The sequence below is a fragment of the Dipodomys spectabilis genome, unplaced genomic scaffold (genome assembly GCF_019054845.1).
Source record: "Dipodomys spectabilis isolate Male_0828 unplaced genomic scaffold, ASM1905484v1 ptg000288l, whole genome shotgun sequence".
In the NCBI taxonomy this organism is placed as follows: domain Eukaryota; kingdom Metazoa; phylum Chordata; class Mammalia; order Rodentia; family Heteromyidae; genus Dipodomys; species Dipodomys spectabilis.
In genome coordinates this window covers 1,092,877-1,111,486 of record NW_024870965.1, presented here as the reverse complement: position 1 = coordinate 1,111,486, position 18,610 = coordinate 1,092,877, and the positions used below count along the sequence as shown (strand labels likewise).

The 18,610-nt window shown below is 41.7% G+C and overlaps 1 protein-coding gene across 1 annotated transcript in view; it reads right to left on the bottom strand.

Moving 5' to 3' along the window:
• The window catches only part of Kif14 (kinesin family member 14), a 47,201-nt gene that overhangs the window by 17,030 nt on the left and 11,561 nt on the right, over positions 1–18,610 (bottom strand). Inside the window, exons 10-21 of the mRNA XM_042701288.1 lie at positions 17,932–18,047; positions 14,967–15,139; positions 13,742–13,889; positions 13,227–13,290; positions 11,153–11,337; positions 9,377–9,479; positions 8,939–9,099; positions 6,206–6,353; positions 5,623–5,775; positions 3,699–3,825; positions 2,161–2,254; positions 1,209–1,338 (exon numbers count right to left, since the gene is read on the bottom strand). Coding sequence (XP_042557222.1) covers positions 1,209–1,338; positions 2,161–2,254; positions 3,699–3,825; positions 5,623–5,775; positions 6,206–6,353; positions 8,939–9,099; positions 9,377–9,479; positions 11,153–11,337; positions 13,227–13,290; positions 13,742–13,889; positions 14,967–15,139; positions 17,932–18,047 — 1,602 coding nt within the window. The remainder of the gene's footprint in view (positions 1–1,208; positions 1,339–2,160; positions 2,255–3,698; positions 3,826–5,622; positions 5,776–6,205; positions 6,354–8,938; positions 9,100–9,376; positions 9,480–11,152; positions 11,338–13,226; positions 13,291–13,741; positions 13,890–14,966; positions 15,140–17,931; positions 18,048–18,610) is intronic.

The following is an 18,610-nucleotide window of genomic DNA, read 5'->3' as shown; positions in this document are numbered from 1 at the left end:
AAAAAAAGCCGGAAGTGGTGCTGTGGCTCAAGTAGTAGAGTGCTAGCCTTGAGCTGAAGAGCTGAGGGACAGAGCCCAGGCCCAAAGTTCAGGCTCACGAATGGACCCCCCCCACAAAAAAAAAAAAGAATAATAACTTAGAAGAGACAGGGAAAATAAAAATAAAAGACTAATCTGACAAAGTGAAGATGGAAACGTGGGCTAAGGTGGGACTCAGTGGCAGAGCATGCGCCTCATAACTGTGAGACTGTGGGTTTGAGCCCTGGGATCTCAGAAAAAGAAAAGGTGCTGGGCACCAGTGGCTCGCGCCTGTAATCCTAACTCCTCAGAAGGCTGAGATTTGAGGATTACGGTTTGAAGCCAGTCTGGACAGGAAACTCCATGAGACTCTTATCTCCAATAAACTACTCAAAAAAGCTGGAAGGGGTGCTGTGGCTCAAGTGGTGGAGCGCTCACCTTGAGCAAAAGCTCAAAGAAGAGACAAAACTGAGGCCCAGAGTTCAAGCCCCAGGACTGGCAAAAACATACAAATAAAAATTAAAAGAGAAAGAAAGCTAAGCTAAGCTCCAGTGCCATAGTCCTAGCTACTTAGGCCGAGACCCAAGGGTCACAGTTCAAAGCTAACACAGACAGGGAAACCCATGACTCTTATCTCTAATTAACAACCAAAAAAGCTGGAGGAAGAGTTGTGGCTCAAGTGGTAGAGTGCTAGCCATGAACTTAAAAGCTTAAGGACAATGACCAGGCACTAAATTTAAATCCTAGGACCTACCCCCCTCCCACCTACCCCCCAGCCACACAGAAACTAAAGAAAAGGCACAAAAATAACTTCACATATAACTTATTAAGACCAATAGGACTGGGCCCTGGTGACTCATGTTTGTAATCCTAGCTACTTGGCAAGCCAAGAGATGAAGTATCTTGATTCTAGGCCAGCCTAAAAAATAAACAGCTAAAAACAGGACTGGAGGCCTGGCTCAAATGGAAGTGCACCTGACTAGCAAGCACAAGGCACAAACTCCAGTACCACAAAATAATCAATAAACTTTCTTATAAGTAAATATATATATATATATATATATATACATAAAATGGTTAAAATTGTCTTGAATAATTAATTGCCTTTTATTTTTGAAAGTTTTCTTTACTAAGATACAACGCCTTATATTTTTTCAGCAGTCTAGAAAGACTTCAGTAATTCTGCACACCTCATAAAGTTCTTTCATGGCTGCAAGTTTAGATTCAAACTTTTCCACACTCCATACAGTTGAGATCCCAAGCCGCAGGTCACGAACCCGAACAGAAGTGTCAGAACGCCCCTTATCAGATGCATCGTGTCTGAGAGAAAAATCAAACAGAAGCATTTTCCCTATGATGCACCCACCAGCTCGCACCGACAGCTGCCTGAAGAAGCGTGACTTCCATAAAACCTCAGTGTGCTTCTTACATCACCCCACTGCTAAGCACTCATACTGTAGTAACAAGCAGGTCCAGTTATACTATACAAAAGCACCTTCATGTCAAAAATAATTTCACAGGTAATTTTTTTCAATTTTTAAAAAGGATATTATTCCTTTAAAAAAGTGCAGTGCCAGGCACCAGTGACTCATGCCCTAATCCTAGCTATTCAGGTGGCTGAGATCTGAGGATCATGGTTCAAAGCCAGCCTGGGCAGGAAAGTCTGTGAGACTGCGAGTATGCAGGGCTGGAGATGGAACTCAGTCGTTGGAGTGCTTGCCTAATGTGTGCAAGGACCTGGATACAATCCCTTGCACTATACAAAAGCAAAAAAGTAAACTAACTAAAGAAGCACATGATTGTAATCCCAATATTCAGGAGACTGAATATTAGGTACATACCCCCTTCCTTCCCCAGCCCCATACACACTCATTAGTAAATCCCTGAAACATCTCCACTAATTCTTTTTATAAATGCACTTAGGATATTATAAATGCACTTAGGAGGCTGCGGCCTCCCCATTCCCTGGCTAAACTTCCAAGTGTCAGTAGTGATTCACGTAGCAATTTTTTTCCTAGCTGGCACGGTGGATAGACTTCAAAGAAATTAAAAAAACAAAAACTGACACACAACAACAAATCAATACAGGCAACTCATTTTAAAACAACTGCTTTAAAATCAAGATTATCATGAAGCACTCACCTGCCAAAAGCATAATGTTTTTTTAATTTGCTGCTGATAGTGTTGGCCTCCTGAATCATCACAGAGAGTTTCAGGGAGCTCCAGTTGGGCTGAACTAACACAAAGGCACAGAGAGGATTTAAGCACACTGTGAGTGGACACGCAGAAGACACTGGCTGCAAACAAGTGGTTCTAACCAACACGCAGGCTGAGAATGATGAAGGCTGAGCAGTTTCCCTTCAGAGCTCACTGGGACAAGAAAACCCCACAGCCAGTGAGTGTGGCATACAATCCTCCCACTCAGAAGGCAGAGACAGGAGATCATGAGTTCAATACCAGGCTCGGCTTTACTGTGAGAACCTGTCTCAAAAGCAAGCAACCAAACAAAAACCAATGCGGTGAAGAGATGGAAGAAAACCTTTGACTAAAAAAAAAGTTTTAATATAAGTTGGGCACCAGTGGCTCACACCTGTAATCCTAGCTACTCAGGAGGCTGAGATCTGAGGATCACAGTTCAAAGCATGCCCAGGTAAGAAAGTCTGTGAGACTTTTACCTCCAATTAACCGCCAAAAAAGCTGGAGGTAGAGCTGTGGCTCAAAGTGGTAGAGCACTAGCCTTGAGCAAAAAAGCTCGGGGACAATGGACAAAAAAACAACAAAAAATACCTAAAAGAAAAGCTTTAGTATAACAAGGAACCACAAAAGACAATGTTTTTTTCAGATAGTATCCAAGATTTTTCTTCTGACTTCTATTTAATTTTTCTAATTTCTTTTAAAGTATCAAGGTTAAGTATATGATAGTCTTACTCATATAGAAACATAATCCTTTTTAACTTTTCCAGAAAATATTCTGTGGCACCAAAAAATAAAATAGGGTCAGGCACGGTATATTTCTTGCTACTCAGGAGGGTGAGATCTGAGGACAGTGGTTTGAAGCCAGTGTGGGCAGACTATCTCCAATTAACCAGCAAAAGGCTGGAGGTAGAGGTGTTACTTAAATGATGAGCATCAGCCTTGGGAGGAAAAAACCAAGAGCTGAAGCGCTGAGTTCAAGCCCCAGTAGCAGCACAAAATAATAACAAAAGAAAATAAACAGGAAAACAATTTTGTCTAAAATTTCATTTTCCTAATTAGTAACGCACTAGTTGTACAAATCAGTGAGCTGCGCCATGATTTTCCATATGTGCAAACATCCTAGACATCCTTTATTCTTGGTCCTTCTTTCTCCCAGCCCCATCACCTTTTCCAGGCCTTAAATATCCTGAGGAATTTCTCTGCTCCCTTCCCCCATCCCTTCTGTCTCCAGTGATGACTATTCCATTCTATACTTTCACAAGGGTGACTTACTGGTTTCCTTAAATGAAATATATTATCATTTTGAGAGACACATTCAATCTATAGATTCTAAAAGTAAACATCCACACACATTTATTTACATACAGAAAAGTCAGCCACACCTAGAATAAAGTATATTTAGTATAGAATGGCAAATGACATTTTAGTGATCATAAGTAAGACAAATGACTTCTAAAAATGTATGCTAAAGCAATCATACTAACCTGCCAACAGTTTATCCCTATTACTCTGATTCTGCTGCAGAATTTGTAGCTCTTTAGCAATTTTTTGCTTCTCAGCTTCTAAAGCTTCCAGTATTTTTGCATGGCGGATGCTGTGGTCTGCTAGGGCCTAATTGATGTTCAATCATTTGTATAGATCCACACACGTGAGGATATGCAGAGAGAAAAGTTACAAAATCAGATTGAGATGATGGATTTGCTAATTTGCTTTTCCTATTTACATATTTCCCATGAAACCATGCTGTGTATCTTACATGTATACATAAAGAAAAATTTAAAAACTGATTAGTAACAGTCTCACTACAACTAAACGTCATTTTAACGTGCTCATTTCATTAGCTAGACATGGTAAACATATCCTATTAAACATAAATTGGCTATTGGCTTCTTTCTTTCTTTCTTTCGTTCTTTCTTTTCTTTCATGCCAGTACAGGGCTTAAACTCAGGGTCTGGATGTTTGTTGTCCCTGAGCTGTTCTTGGTTAGCACTTTACCACAGAGCCACATCTCCATTTTTTTCCCCCAAGTTGATTGGTGATAAAGAATCTCATGAAAGGGCTGGGAAGGTGGCTCAGTGGTAGAGTGCTTGCCTTGCATGCATGAGACCCTGGGTTCGATTCCTTAGCACCACAAAAGCAGAGAAAGCTGAAAGTGGCACTGTGGCTCAAGTGGTAGAGCGCTAGCCTTGAGCTGAAGAGCTGAGGGACAGCGCCCAGGCCCAGAGTTCAGACCGCATGACCAACAACAACAAAAAGACTTTCTTGCCTGGGTTGGCTTTGAATCATGATCCTCAGATCTCAGCCTCCTAAATAGTTAGAATTACAGACATGAGCCACCTGCACCCCGCTAAAATTTCTTACTATGATGTCACAGCCCCCATCCCAACATTTGAAACTTTTGATGGCATAGATTCATCTTTCTTCCCTGTCCTAGGAAGTAAAGACCCTTTAGAAAATGGGGGAGGGAGGAGAGGAACAATCAGCAAAAGAAGGACATTCTCAAGAGTATTTGTTGGCTAAATAAAGTTAGCATAGAGTAAGATCTTAATAAAAGGCAACTGTTGTTATTTAAAAAAAAAAAAAAGCAAATTACACACAAAAACTCCAGCTGGCACAAATGACTCATAGCAGCCCACTAACAGGAACTGTTTTCCGAGCTTTAAGCAGCTCTGTTTTTCTCCTGAAGAAGCTCACTGCAACTCTGTCCTGGAGCTGAGCAGCCAGGCTCTCTGCACTGCATCTGGTACTGAGAGATGCTGAACGAGCTCTGACTGGGGTATCACAGGATCCTGTGAACAGATGCTTGTTGCTCTTCCAGGGCCCACTCAGGCTCACTGCTCTGTGCCCCTGTACACGAGCTGTGCCTTTCTCCAGCTACCTCCGCTGCCTCAGCACCACACTCCCTGCTTACATTATTTATCAGGACCTCTTAAGACACAAGAGGAGAAACCAGAGCAGGACCCCAGTGGCTCAGGCTACTCAGGAAGCTGAGATCTGAGAATAGCCAACCAGGGCAGAACAGGCCATAAGACGTCTATCTCCAATTAACTAGCAAAAAGTTGGTTGGAAGTGGAGGTATGGTTCAAGTGGTAAAACACCAGCCTTGAGTAGAAAAAGCCACGTAGGAGAGCATCCACGCCCTGTGTTCAAGCCCTTATACCACTGTGCACCAGGAGAGAGAGAAAGAGGGGGGGGGAAGCTGGGATGGAGCTAGTTCGATGCGGAGCTCCGTTTCCTAGGCATCTCTGTGCTGCAGGCAGTAAGAGGACACAAGCTTTCACGCAGAAGAGCCACTCGCACCCAGGGACCTAGAGGAGGCTCTTTCCTGTCAAGACTCTACACTTCAAAACGAAAACAAAATCCAGTTCCTCCTCAGAATGCAGCAAGCGAGCCATAAAAGGAAGTTACCTGCTTTGTAGCCAGGGTCTCCATTTCTAGTCGTTTTTTGTTGACGAATATTTTCTGCTCAAGATGCTGCTTCGTCTTTTCTAACTCCTCGATTTTGTGATTAGCCTTTTGGTTATTTATTTCCTGCATTTTCTTCCTCTGAGACTCTTCCCTCTGTAACGAACATTAATAAAAACTAACTCTAGGCCAGAACAGTTTTTCAAAAATAGAACGGCAACAAAGTACCAAAGGCCTTTCCTTTCATCAAAGCAGGAGAAATGACCAATAGAAAAGTCAGCCTGTAGCTCCTCTGCTTCGTTCAGGTTAGCCAATCTAACCAAAAGTAAATGTCACCAGTCACCAGTCATGAATGCTCTAACCTGGGTTTCGGGAAACACAAGACTGCCGGTAGCACCACAGTGGGGCCCGAAGCCTCGCTGCCCAGCTCCTTTTCCCATAGCCTGGCCACCACAACTAGCTTCTCAAGGAGAATTATTGAGGGCTGAGACTCCCTGCAGCTCTAGCTCTAATCGCTGGTACTCCTCCGGTTCCCAGTAAGGACACAATGACCCACCCCAGGGCCCCAGGGGGCTCCGCTCGCTACCAGTTCTGCTTCCAGGGCTTGGATCTTGCTCTCGTACGCAGCTCTTTGAGAGGAAAGCTCTTGCTGAGCCATCTCCTTGGCAATCTGGATTCCTTGCATCATCTCCTCCTTTGCCTTCAGCTGGGCTTCTTTCATTTCTGCCTCAAGTCTACAAAGTAGCAAGAGGTTAATAGGATGCATGGTTAGGAAATCTTCCTATACCAAAGGAATCCTAATCATACTAAAATACTGTCCATCCTAATCATACTAAAATACTGTCCACTGGAAAAAAAATTAAATCTTAAGATAATTTCTGATAAGTTAAATGTGTTCTTTAATCTTCCTTTTATTTTTTCCCCTCTTTCTTTTTGGCAGGTACTTGGGCTTGAACTCAGGGCCTGAGATTTTGTGCTTTTGTGGCTCTACTACTTGAGCCACAGGTCTACTTCTGGCTTTCTGCAGTCCTCAGATGTCAGTCTCCTGAGAAGCTAGGATTACAAGCGTGAGCCACTGGTGCTCAACCAGAATTTTTTGTAAACAAAACACAGGTTAAAAATCTGCTTACTTCTACATTAGTTACTACTGCCTGATATTTAAGTGAAAATATTTTTCTAATGCTGAAAGCAAACAAATTTCATAAAAAAAATATGTCTTAGTAGACATTGAAGCACTTGTAGTTGACATAATAAACCCAAGACTAGGGTACTTTCATTTTAAGCTAACAATGGCCAGACCAACAACTATACTTCAGAAATTAATACTTTTTTGTGTTATATAATAAGGAAAATATTGAAATAACCCTAAAAGCATGTCCTACAAGAGCTGATACAGTAGAAATGAAACCATATTTCAATCATTCATGATAATTCTATATGCCAGAACTGGAGCTTGAACTCAGGGCTTCAGGCTCTTGCTCCATTGAGCCATACCTCCACTTCTGGCTTTTTCTTTGTTAGAGATTAAGAATCTCTCTGCTCAGGTTGGCTTTGAACTGAGGTCATCACTGAGTAGAAAGGATTATAGGCATGGGTCACTGGCAAACAGCTAATTTTATGTTTTGATAACTCAAAGTATTAACTGTCACCTCTCAAGAAAAAAAGAAAAAAGGTCAATAATAGAAAACTAAATAGCTTCTTTCTTCCCAGTAACATTAATCTCTCAGCACTGCAAAAAATAGAAATGGGCATTCTGTCTTACTAAGAAAAGAAAGAACGTCAAAAGAAGGGGAGCTATCGGGGTAGAGGAGCGAGAAGGAGACATGGCTGCTGAGATAGTCTGTGTGGATAATGACAAGTGGACGGCCACAATGGCTCCACGATGTGACGTCACAAAGTGCCGTGAACTGCATGCTTTAAAATGACTACAATGCGAGGTGCCAGGGGCCCACGCCTGTAACTCTAGCTACTCAGGAGGCTGAGATCTCAGGATTATGGTTCAAAGCCAGCCTGGGCAAGAAGGTCTGTAAGACTCTGCTCTCCAATTAACCACCACCACCAAAAAAAAAAAGGTGGAAGTAGAGCTATGACCCAAGTGGTAGAGACTAAATCTTGCGCAAAAAAGCTCAGGAACAGCACTCGGGCACTGAGTACAAGCCCTAGGACCAGCAACAAAAAAAAAATAATAATAATAGGGCTGGGAAAGTGGCTCAGTGGGAGAGTGCTTGCTTTGCAGGCATGAAGCCCTGGGTTTGATTCCTCAACACCACATAAGCAGGAAAAGCCGGAAGTGGTGTTGTGGCTTAAGTGGTAGAGCACTAGCCCTGAGCTGAAGAGCTCAGGGACAGCGCCCAAGCCCAAAGTTCAAGCCCCACGACTGGCAAAAAAAATAAAATAATAATAATAATAGTCTAAAGTGGATCCAGGCATGATAGCTTGCACTTCCAGTACTTGGGAGGCTGAGGAAGGAAGATCATGAGTTTGAGGTCAGCTTGGCTTATAAAGTTAGAGCTTGTCTCCCAAAGGGGGGGGGGGAGGCTATAATGGTATCTTTTTAAAAAAAATTAAGGAGGGAAAAAAGTAGATTTAGGCTTTTTAAAAGGTAAAAAGCACAGTTAAGTCATTCTTGATTCCTCTTCCTTTTGTCTTCTTTAGTCAGAAAGCCTTGTTGATTTTTATCTCCTTCATTCTCTCCTACCCAGCCACACCGCACTCACTTTCTTTACTGGTCTCAACTGATGACACAGCCTGTAATCTAGTTCGAGCTCGAAGCCTTCCCCAAGCGAGGGTGCCAGCACCCTCTCTCACAATGTGAGTGTCTTATGTCTAATTGCCATTCTTTAGTTGTTCTTTAAGAGGCAGCAGCCCACGCTGTTGAGTATTTTAATATGTATACTTCACTATCTCGCTAAGATCTGCTTAAGCAAATGGGCATCCCCCAGCCTGCCTTGGGCTAACTGCTCATTTTTTCTTGAGGCTCTATTCTAGGGACCCCAATAAACCCTTAGTAACCCCCAGTCAGGATGAGGGGTCACGTGTATACCTCCACACCACACAGGAAGGATGTCACTAGTTAGAGCTGTCTGCTCATGAGATGATAAATTCCTCTAGGGCAAGGCTTCTTTGTATACAAACAATTGTTCTTTGTATATCCAGCATTTTGTAGAGTGACAGACACAAAATTGATGCCTAGTAAGAAAGAGGTTCTTAAACAAATGAATGTAGGGACAGGGAAAGCTACATCACAGAAGGTGGTGGTAGCTGCTGGGCCCTCTCTTCTGGAAAGTCCTTCTTGCTCCACATCAACAGTAATACTCACTGAGATCTCTGTGCCAAAAGTAACTCATTTTTGGCAAATTCAAAGTCTTTTGGAGCCTCACTTGCAAGAGTATCTCTACTGGATGGTCTTCTCCCTTTGTGAACTTCGACTGGATGATTAAATCGAAAATAATGATCGCCACCAAGAATTACCCGATCACCCTAAAGCGCACAAAAATATTTGCTATTTGAGGCAGGTCTGAATGAAAACGAACTACAAGGGAAAAAAATCAATTAGCTCAACAACTCAAGATAATCTAGTACTACTAATAATAAACATAAAAATGATAGCAACTCACTTTTGGTAAATACTTTCTCTGTGTATATGCATGGGTGTATGCATGTACAGGACTTGCTGATGAATACCAGGTAACCTCCCCTCCCCGCCCCCCCCCCTCCCCCTCGCCCTGCCCCACCATTGTAGCACCCTGGAACTTACATGATGCAGAACTGTGGGCTGGAGAATGTGTCTTCCATTTACGTAAGTCTTTGCTTCCCCAACGGGGATAACACTCACCGTCCCTTCCAAATTTTTGATTGTACTGTAAAAAAATAAGAAGCACTGGTCACAAGCACAGCATACTCTAAAAGGTAAGAAAAGGACAAAATGGAATAATCCCGTGTGATTCCTGCCTTTGGCGGCGAGGTTTAGATCAACTTATAGCAGCAAAGACTTAAAATTATTATATTTTTCTTCAACTAGACTTAGGAGTTTCCAGAAAAAAAAAAACCTGGCCTTTAGTCAATTCCAACCACTAGTGGTGAGGAAGAATTTTCACTGCATATATTTTGAAAGTAATTCCCAAAAAAAGCCCCTCTGAAAATGAAAATAAAAAAGGAGAAAAAAAATTCAAGGAAAGAGTATTAAAAATGGATAGTTTCCCATAAGTGAACCCGTTTTAACTATTTTACTTGTCTAACTTTCTGGGTTAATAGATGAGTCTTAATAACTTTAACAGGAGTTGGAGAAACTGCTCTGCAGAAATAAGTTGCATTTTTGTCAAGAATTATGAACAAGAATACACACACCAATGTTGTAATTGCAAAAAGTTACAAATAACCCAAATGCCCACCAACAAAGCACCCAGACTGCACTAACACAAGAGCTTCACGGTAGTGAAAACCATCAACACAGAGAAAATTTTAAAATAGTGCAGCCAGGCACCAGTGGCTTATACCTGTAATCCTAGGTACTCAGGACTCTAAGCTCTGAGGCCCAAAGTTCGAAGCCAGCCCAGGCAGGGAAGTCTGAGAGAGATTCTTATTTCCAATTAATCATCAAAAAGCTGGAAGTAGATCTGTGGCTCAAGCACAGTTAGAGCACTTGCCTTGGGCATAAAAGCTAAGCAACAGCACCCAAGCTCTGAGTTCAAGCCCCACAGCCAGTAAACAAACAAAGAACTAACACCCACAACATAGAACCAAAACAATTTATAAACATCACCATTCCAACAGCACAGAGAAACAAGTATCATTCTAATCATGTGACCAAAATTCATATAAAATAAAAAAAATTAATCTGTCACTTCAACCCTAAGTTTTGCTATATTAAAGGGTCAGAATTGCGAGAAAATAAATTACCCTTCAGTCAGATCAGGAATGTCATAGAGAACATTACACCATAGCTTATGCTGAAAGGAACTCATCTGCTGTCTTTATAAAACACTCAAGAATTGTTTCTCAGAACTCCAAGAAATGGAAGCAAGAGCTTTTAGGTTATTTGGCTTTAATTTTTTTTCTCCTTTGTTGCTGTTTTTGCTTTCTGTGCCTTTTGTCTTGTACGTAAGTTAGTCTTGTCCAGGGAGAGCAGGAAGGAGCACAGAGATGGTGGGACAAAGGGTGAAGGAGCGCAGCAGTGATCTCACTAGACACTGAGCTGAAAATGAACTCCACAACTTGTGAGGGAGCGGAGTGGGGGACTAAGAGAAAACGAGGGAAAAGGAGACACTGTTCAAAAAGAAATGTACTCATTACCTGACTTACGCAACTCCAACCCCCTCCGTACATCACCTTTACAATAACAATTTTAAGAGTTTCTAACTAATAAATACTATAAATATTTTTTTTTTAAAGAATTGTTTCTCCTGGCTGGAAGATAGATTTGAAGAAGGACAGCAAAGACTCAGCATACACAGATGGCTATGGAGGAGGCCCCACTTAACAAGACACAGACGCATTCTGGCATGTGTGGGTATGCCTTGGACCCTCAACCCACCAATGATCATCGGCAATCAGGACGCCGGACAGCTGAATGTCGTGGTTGGCGTGCGGTCTGCACTTCCCAACCGTAGTTGTTCCTTCTTTGATCATATACAGCAGCATCTCTGAGAGCTGTGGGTCTTCGTTGAGATTGACGAGGTTTGGCAAATGGTTGTCCATCTGAAATGTAATTCCTGCTTTCTGGTGGAAGTCAGACCAAATTTTGAAAAGGAAAATTAAATCAATCTTGATCCCAGCATGAAATTATTAAATTCACCTTAAATGAATGATTATGATGGAATCTCAATAAATTTCAGGCTTCCTGGGGCCCCACGTAGTGTATGTTTAGCATGTTCAAGGCCCTCCCCCCAAAAAGAAATGAAAGGATTTTTAGACAAAATTAAAGATTTCTTAGACTCCCTCCTTGTGAGTTCTCTGTGACTTTACCATCTTATGCCGTTTATATCGACCTTTCTTCGTCCTTCATCACCCGCCATCCACTCTTACATCAACCCGTCACTCCTGGCTGCATCCATTTTAATTCTCCCTGGTCTTTAGAATGGCAGTTTCTTCAGGCTCCATGTTCAATTTCACCGTCTTACTGCAGGAACTGACTCACGTCAGATGTGCAGTGCCTCCTGGGTCACCTTGCTAGCCCTTTCTTATGTTTCTAACACACCTTACATCCTATACCACATGAATTCTCTCAGAAGGGCACTCAAAACGTCAGCTCCCTGGTCAAGCACTTGCAATGGCTTTCCACCTCCTACTCGATAAAACATGATTTCTCTGGCTTGGAAATCAAGTTCTTAAAGTCATCGTATCTTTCAACTTGTATCTCCTTATGAGTTCATATAACCTGTTCATTCCAACCAAACTGATCCATACACCCTCTTCTGAGAACTCAGCAAACTCTCCTATCTCCGTTCTCATGTGCTTTTCCCCCTCCTACAATGCTTCCTTCTTTCTCTTTACTGAAATCTTACCTGAGCTTCCAAGCCCACCTCTAATCACACCCAGTTCCCCCTTCCTCTGAGGGCTTCCCACACATTCCCACCAGCCAAAGGCTGGGTGTTTGGTTTTGAGACAGGGACTTGCTATGCACTCCTGTCTTCTCTGCTCAAATCCATCTTTCACATATTACCAGAGAAGCCACTGCACACACCTGCTCACGCCATACCCCTCCATGTAAAATGCAAAGGTTCTTCCTGAGTTTTACATCTTTCTCCAGTCTACACTGTTCCAAGTTAATTTCCAACTATCTGAAACTCTTGAATCCTTTCAAGATCCAAGCCCTGCGGTACCTTCCCACTTTTTTTTTTTTTTTTTTTTGTCAGTTGTGGAGCTTGTACTCTGGGCCTGGGAGCTGTCCCTCAGCTCTTCAGCTCAAGGCAAACACTCTACCACTTGAGCCACAGCGCCACTTCTGGTTTTCTGGTTGGTAATTGGAGATAAGAATCTCACGGACTTTCCTGCCCGGACTGGCTTTGAACCTAGATCCTGAGATCTCAGCCTCCTGAGTAGCTAGGCTTACAGGTGTGAGCCACCAGCGCCCAGCTCCTTCCCACTTTTAAACAAGGTGTTACTTCACTTAACAAGGCTTGATTTCATTGGTCTAGCAAATTCCCATTCATTGTACAAAATCCTGCTTAATGTTCTCTCTTTGAAGTCCTCCTTGCTAACAACCCTCCTCAAAGCCAATTATTCCTCCTCTCTCCTGCTTCTCTGCCTTTTACACACTTTTCACTGCAACAGGACAAACCCTATGACACTGCCAGTGTTCAGCTACACTTTACAGAACTGGCAGTTCCATAGGTTCTATCCAATCAGGTGACACTATATTTCAACTTTCTGACTGCCAGCTCTGAGAGTTAGAACACAGATGTTTAGCAAATATGTGGAACCAAAGTGACCAGAGCAAGACATTTAGCTGCTCTAAGTAGCCGGAGTTGATCTTAACAACTCTCTATGTTACCTCTCCTTATGGTACTGCTTTGTACCGTCAGCACCCCAGAAATATTTGAGAAATTAGACTTGCCTATTTGTCTACTTTTTTTATTCATCATCAGTTTAGAAAGTCCAAGTGATACCTGTAACTCTTTTGTTTCTTGAAGTTTTCTTTTCTCAGCCTGTTCAAGCTTTTCTTTCCAAACCCTTTGCAAAACAAAAACAAAAACAACAGAGTTACAGCAACCAGACACATAAGACTGAGACTCTAGAGAGGACCAGGGCAGCCTGGGAAGCTCCACAAGGCAGTCTGAAAGCAGACTGCTCTGCTCACGGGGAGGGTAAGGAGAAAGAGATTCAGTATGCTCTCACCAACATCCCTCCCAGCCTGGGTGCTGGTGGCTCACGCCTGTAATCCTAGCTACTCAGGAGGCTGAGATCTGGGGATTGCAGTTCAAGGCCTACCCAGGCAGAAAAGTCAGTGAGATTCTTACCCCAATTAACCACAAAAAGCCAGAAGTGAAGCTGTGGCTCCAGCCTTGAGCAAAAAAGCAAAGGGACAGTGCTCAGGCCCTGAGCTCAGGCCCTAGGAGCAGCATGAAAGAGTAATCACGAAGGGCCCCCCCCCCATCTCACCACAGCACACTCAGCATCTCACCTCTGCAGTTCTGCCATGTCTCTCTCCTGCTGATGCAGTTTTATCCTCAGAGATGTTATCTCTTGCTGACAGAGCCGGTACCGTTCAGGGTCAATATTCCGATTGTTTCTTTGAGCAGCTTTTAGCTTTTCAATTTCTGCTTTCAATTCTAAGCATTTGTAAAAAGATGCATGCTTAGTGAATATCTGATGTGTGATGATTCTTGACATTGGGCATAATACTCTAACCATTTCATATGGAATTTTAAATATGTCTAAATAAAATTAGACTATTTAGAGAAATCAGCTATATTTTACTGAACATGATCTACAAAGCTCTACCCCACCTTAACCTGAAAAAGCACTCCCATATTAATAAATTCTCCCTTTGTTAACGGGACAATCAAGTGACACACTTCTGAAAGGCAGAGGTATCTGTATGTTAGTCACACTGGGACAAATCAGAATTGTCTTGGGTTAACATCATCCATAAAGACATGTGGAACAAAGATCAAAGACTTGTGAAGCTGGATTTCAGAACTCTTGCTTATTTTGTGTTGTTTGCTAGCTGTGGTGCTGGGGTTTGAACTTGGGACCTTGTGTTTGTGAGGAGACCCTTTACTACACAAGCCATTCCTCCAGCCCCATTTGCTTTAGGTTACTTTTCAGAAAGGTGGTCATATGTTTGCCAGGGGCCTGGTGTGTCTGTGTGTGTGTGTGTGTGGTGTGTGTGTGTGGTGTGTGTGTGTGTGTGCTAGGACTCAAACTCAGAACCTCAGGCTCTCATTTGGCTTTTTTGCTCAAAGTTGGCTATTATTGGAACCACAGCTCTATTTTTTGTTTTGTTTTGTTTTGGGGGGGTTGTTTGTTTGTTTGCTGGTTAATTGGAGATAAAGAGTCTCACAAACTTTCCTGCCTGGCTGGCTTTGAATCAAGAAGGCCTCCTAGATAGCTAGGATTATAGGTGTAAGCCATTTGTGCTGGCTGTAAAGGTTTTGTATGCGTGCTGTTTCCTCTTTACTGCTGCTGTTCTCTATGGCCTTACACTCTTCTCTCACCATTGACTTGTCTTTCTGTCTTGCTGTCCATCTCCCTATCTGCCGCCATCACTATTTAGGACTAGAATCTATCATAATTAGATATGGGGGGAAAATATTTGCTTTCCTTAAGATTGCTCCTTTTAAGGCTAAATTAATATGTAAGTTTAAACTGTGGCAAAATATTTAGGTTTTGAGAAAAAAGCATACCTCTGATGAGCCTGGCATTCACATCTTCATTGACTTTAGCAACATTGACTATCAAGCGTGCCTGGCTAGCATATCTGAGTGTGCTTAAGGTTTCTTCCAGGTTGCTGGATGCAGGGCTGACCGTAGCAATCATAGCAGTTTTTGAATTTCCACCCAGACTTTCTTTAAGGAGCCTTTGAGGGCAGAAAAGTTACAATTAGACTTTATTTCTACAACAAGCTGATTACATTATTGTCTAGAAAGCACAAATTGAACTCTAATAGGGTATATAATAGGGTTTTATTTATATATGTATATATCTGTGTGTGTGTATATATATATATATATATATATATATATATATATATATACATATATAGGCTTAGTACACTAGAGTATTGTTATCTAGTGGAACAGTGGAACACTTAAAATCAGTATAAATGTCCAACGGTAGAAAAAAACTTAGGAACTGTAAATTAATGGGATATTACATAATTTAAAAAAATAGGGTATATAATAAGATATTATATTTGATGTTATATAATAGGATATCATATTTGATATTACAATATCTATTGGGGTTTAAGGGAAAGAGCATGGACAAATGGAAGGGTGGGCAAATGCAGTCATGATACTCAATGTACACATGTGAATAAATATAGCAAGATATTTTATACCCTATTGGTTCAATAATACCATTTTAAATCATTTTGGCACTATAGGTATTTTTAGGTCTCACAACACATTATTTTCTCCTGCCTTCCACATTGTTTAATGCCAGATGATCTGTGCAAAGGCATAAGTCATAGCCAACCATCAAACACTGGGAGGACAGCTCTTCCTTCTTAGATGGCAAGCTACAAAGGGAAGGGATTATGCCTCGGTCTTCATATTTCCAGTGTGGCTGAACACAGCCTCAAATAACAGGTGTGTAAACAAAAAAAATCTATATTGTACTGTGTGCAGAGTTTTATTTTAGGGGGGAAAAAGTATCAGATTTAAAAATACATTTTTATTAGTGAAGAATGAATGTCAGTAGTCCTAACTTTCCAAAGGTATGAAGAACTGCCCTTTTAGCCAGGCGCCGGTGGCTCATGCCTGTAATCCTAGCTACTCACGAGGCTGAGATCTGAGGATCGCCGTTCAAAGCCAGCCCGGGCAAGAAAATCTGTGAAACTCTTATCTCCAATAAACTACCAGAAAACCGGAAGTGGTGCTGTAGCTCAAGTGCTAGAGCGCTCGCCTTGAGCTGAAGAGCTGAGGGACAGCGCCCAGGCCCAGAGTTCAGGCCCCACGACCGACCAAAAAAAAAAAAAAAGAACTGCCTTTCCTTCCAAGTTTCCAGGTGGTAATCACAGTCTAATGAACCAATTCTAAAGATGTGTCATTGTCACATAGGGACGTAGTCCTGGTCACCATGACACTGACGCTCCCAGACTCAAGCTGAGGTTTCACCCTGAGAAGCCCAATGTAAGTTAAAATTAATGTAAGTCAGCTGGGTGCCAGAGGCTCCTGCCTATAATCCCAGCTACTCAGGAGGCTGAGATCTAAGAATCGTTGTTCAAGCCAGCCCAGGCAGGAAAGTCTGTAAGACTCCTATCTCCAATTAATCACAGAAAAAGCCAAAATGGTGCTGCTGCTCAAGTGGTAGAGTGCTAGCCTTGAGCAAAAGGAGCTTAGGGACCACCTAGGCCAAGTTCAAGGACCAGGACCAGCAAAAAATAAAAATAAATAAATAATAATAAGTTAAAAAATATATTGAAAGCCAGGCATTGGTGGCTCATAGCTATAATCCTAGCTACTCAAGAGGCTGAGATCTGAGGATCATGGTTCGAAGCCATCCCTGGCAGAAAAATCCCTGTGATTCTTATCTCCAACTAACCACAGATAATCAATCGGAAGTAGAGCTGTAGCTTAAAGGACGGTACCCAAGCCCTGATTCATGCCCCATGACTCAAAAAAACAAACAAAAAAGTATTGAATGCAACTAGTACAGCAAACACCACAGCTTAGCAGCACAGTGACACTGCTAGAGAACAGAACAGTTTTTTTCTGGACTCTGGTCACGTGACTGGCTGGGGCTCACATGGCTGGCTGGTTGGCTGGGGATCACATGGCTTTGGTGCCATGCTGCTGCCCAGCATCAGAATCTTTTAGAGCACATCACCAGTCCCAGAAAGAAAGAAAAAAAGAAATCAAGTTCTAAAGCACAATCTCTGCATGGTAAAGTAGAAAAATCATAAACCAAACCATTATAAATTGGGGAACATCTCCCGACATTAACACTTCTCAGTGAATATTAAATGTGCCTCTGTAATGGATTAGAAATAAAACCTATATTCACTGATGAAAACACTAAGCATTAGGTACTAGGCATTATGGGGTAGGTACACACAACAACTGAATTTCACTTTATGCACAGCAATGTTTGGTAACACCATCATGTTAGGCACTAATAACAGTTGGACACAACTTGATCTGCACTCATAGACTCTGCATTATGTACTAAGATGCTCACCGCAGAAGGTAGGGGTTGAGACCATTCCCATTAGTGAAGAAACAGGCTGTGCCAGGAAGTGATTGCCCCAAGTCACAGAGCTTACTACCTAGATTCAAATCCTGGTAGTTTTGGAAACGGAGCGGATGCTCAAGTGGTAGAATGCTAACCTTGAGCAAAAAAAGCTAAGGGACAGCACCTAAGCCCTGAGTTCAAGCACCAGTACTAACACCAAAACAAAACCAAACAAAAGCTGGGTTAATTTTCTATCTAGAATCCACATTACTAAAGCACTTCTTTTCTGATTCAAAGTTGCATGAAACCGGTTTTTCCTCACAGCATTCACTGTATTTTATATAATATGTGTGTGCATTTGTGTGTGTCTTACTGGGGACTGAACCCAGGACCTCATGCTTGCTAGGCAAGTGCTCTACCACGTGCACTATGCCTATATTTGATATGGTTCTTTATATTTCAAAAGATACTTGCCATGTAAGAACAGATTCACGGTAGGGAACAAAAACTCTCCTTCGGTTTGCTTGTTCTGAGAGTGCAGATATAACCTTTCCCAAGGTTAGCAAGGACTTGTTAATGCTCACGCCCTCCTGTATGCAAGATTGAAAATCAAAATATTTTTTCTTCTCATTAACAAAGTGATTCAGCAAAACAGGTATCTCCCCATATATAATTACTAAATATGTTCTTCCCTAAAGTACCAACTTTTTACGACTCAAAATTAACTTTCCTTGAAAAGTAATCATAACCAAAAAAGTATGCAGCTCTAAGTTTTCAATGATGTAATCATAAGCTATCAACTATGTAAATATCTGTAATAAATATACATAATGTATATTATATACATAATTATATATGCATAATGTATATTATACAGGTATAGATGTATTGCATATGTGCATGTATATGTATGTAATATATATTATACATATATGTAATTCTGCTTGTGAGTAATGTCTTCATAACTAAATCTCATCAAAATGAGAAAAGAAAGACAGGAACTGGGGCAAACCTGCAGTCTGTTACTTGGGAGGCTAAGGCAGAGGGACTGCTTATAACCCAGATTTATTATTATTATTATTATTATTTTCAGTAGTTGCACAAAGGGATTACCATTCAACATGTCAATTTATGAGTACAATGCATCTTGATC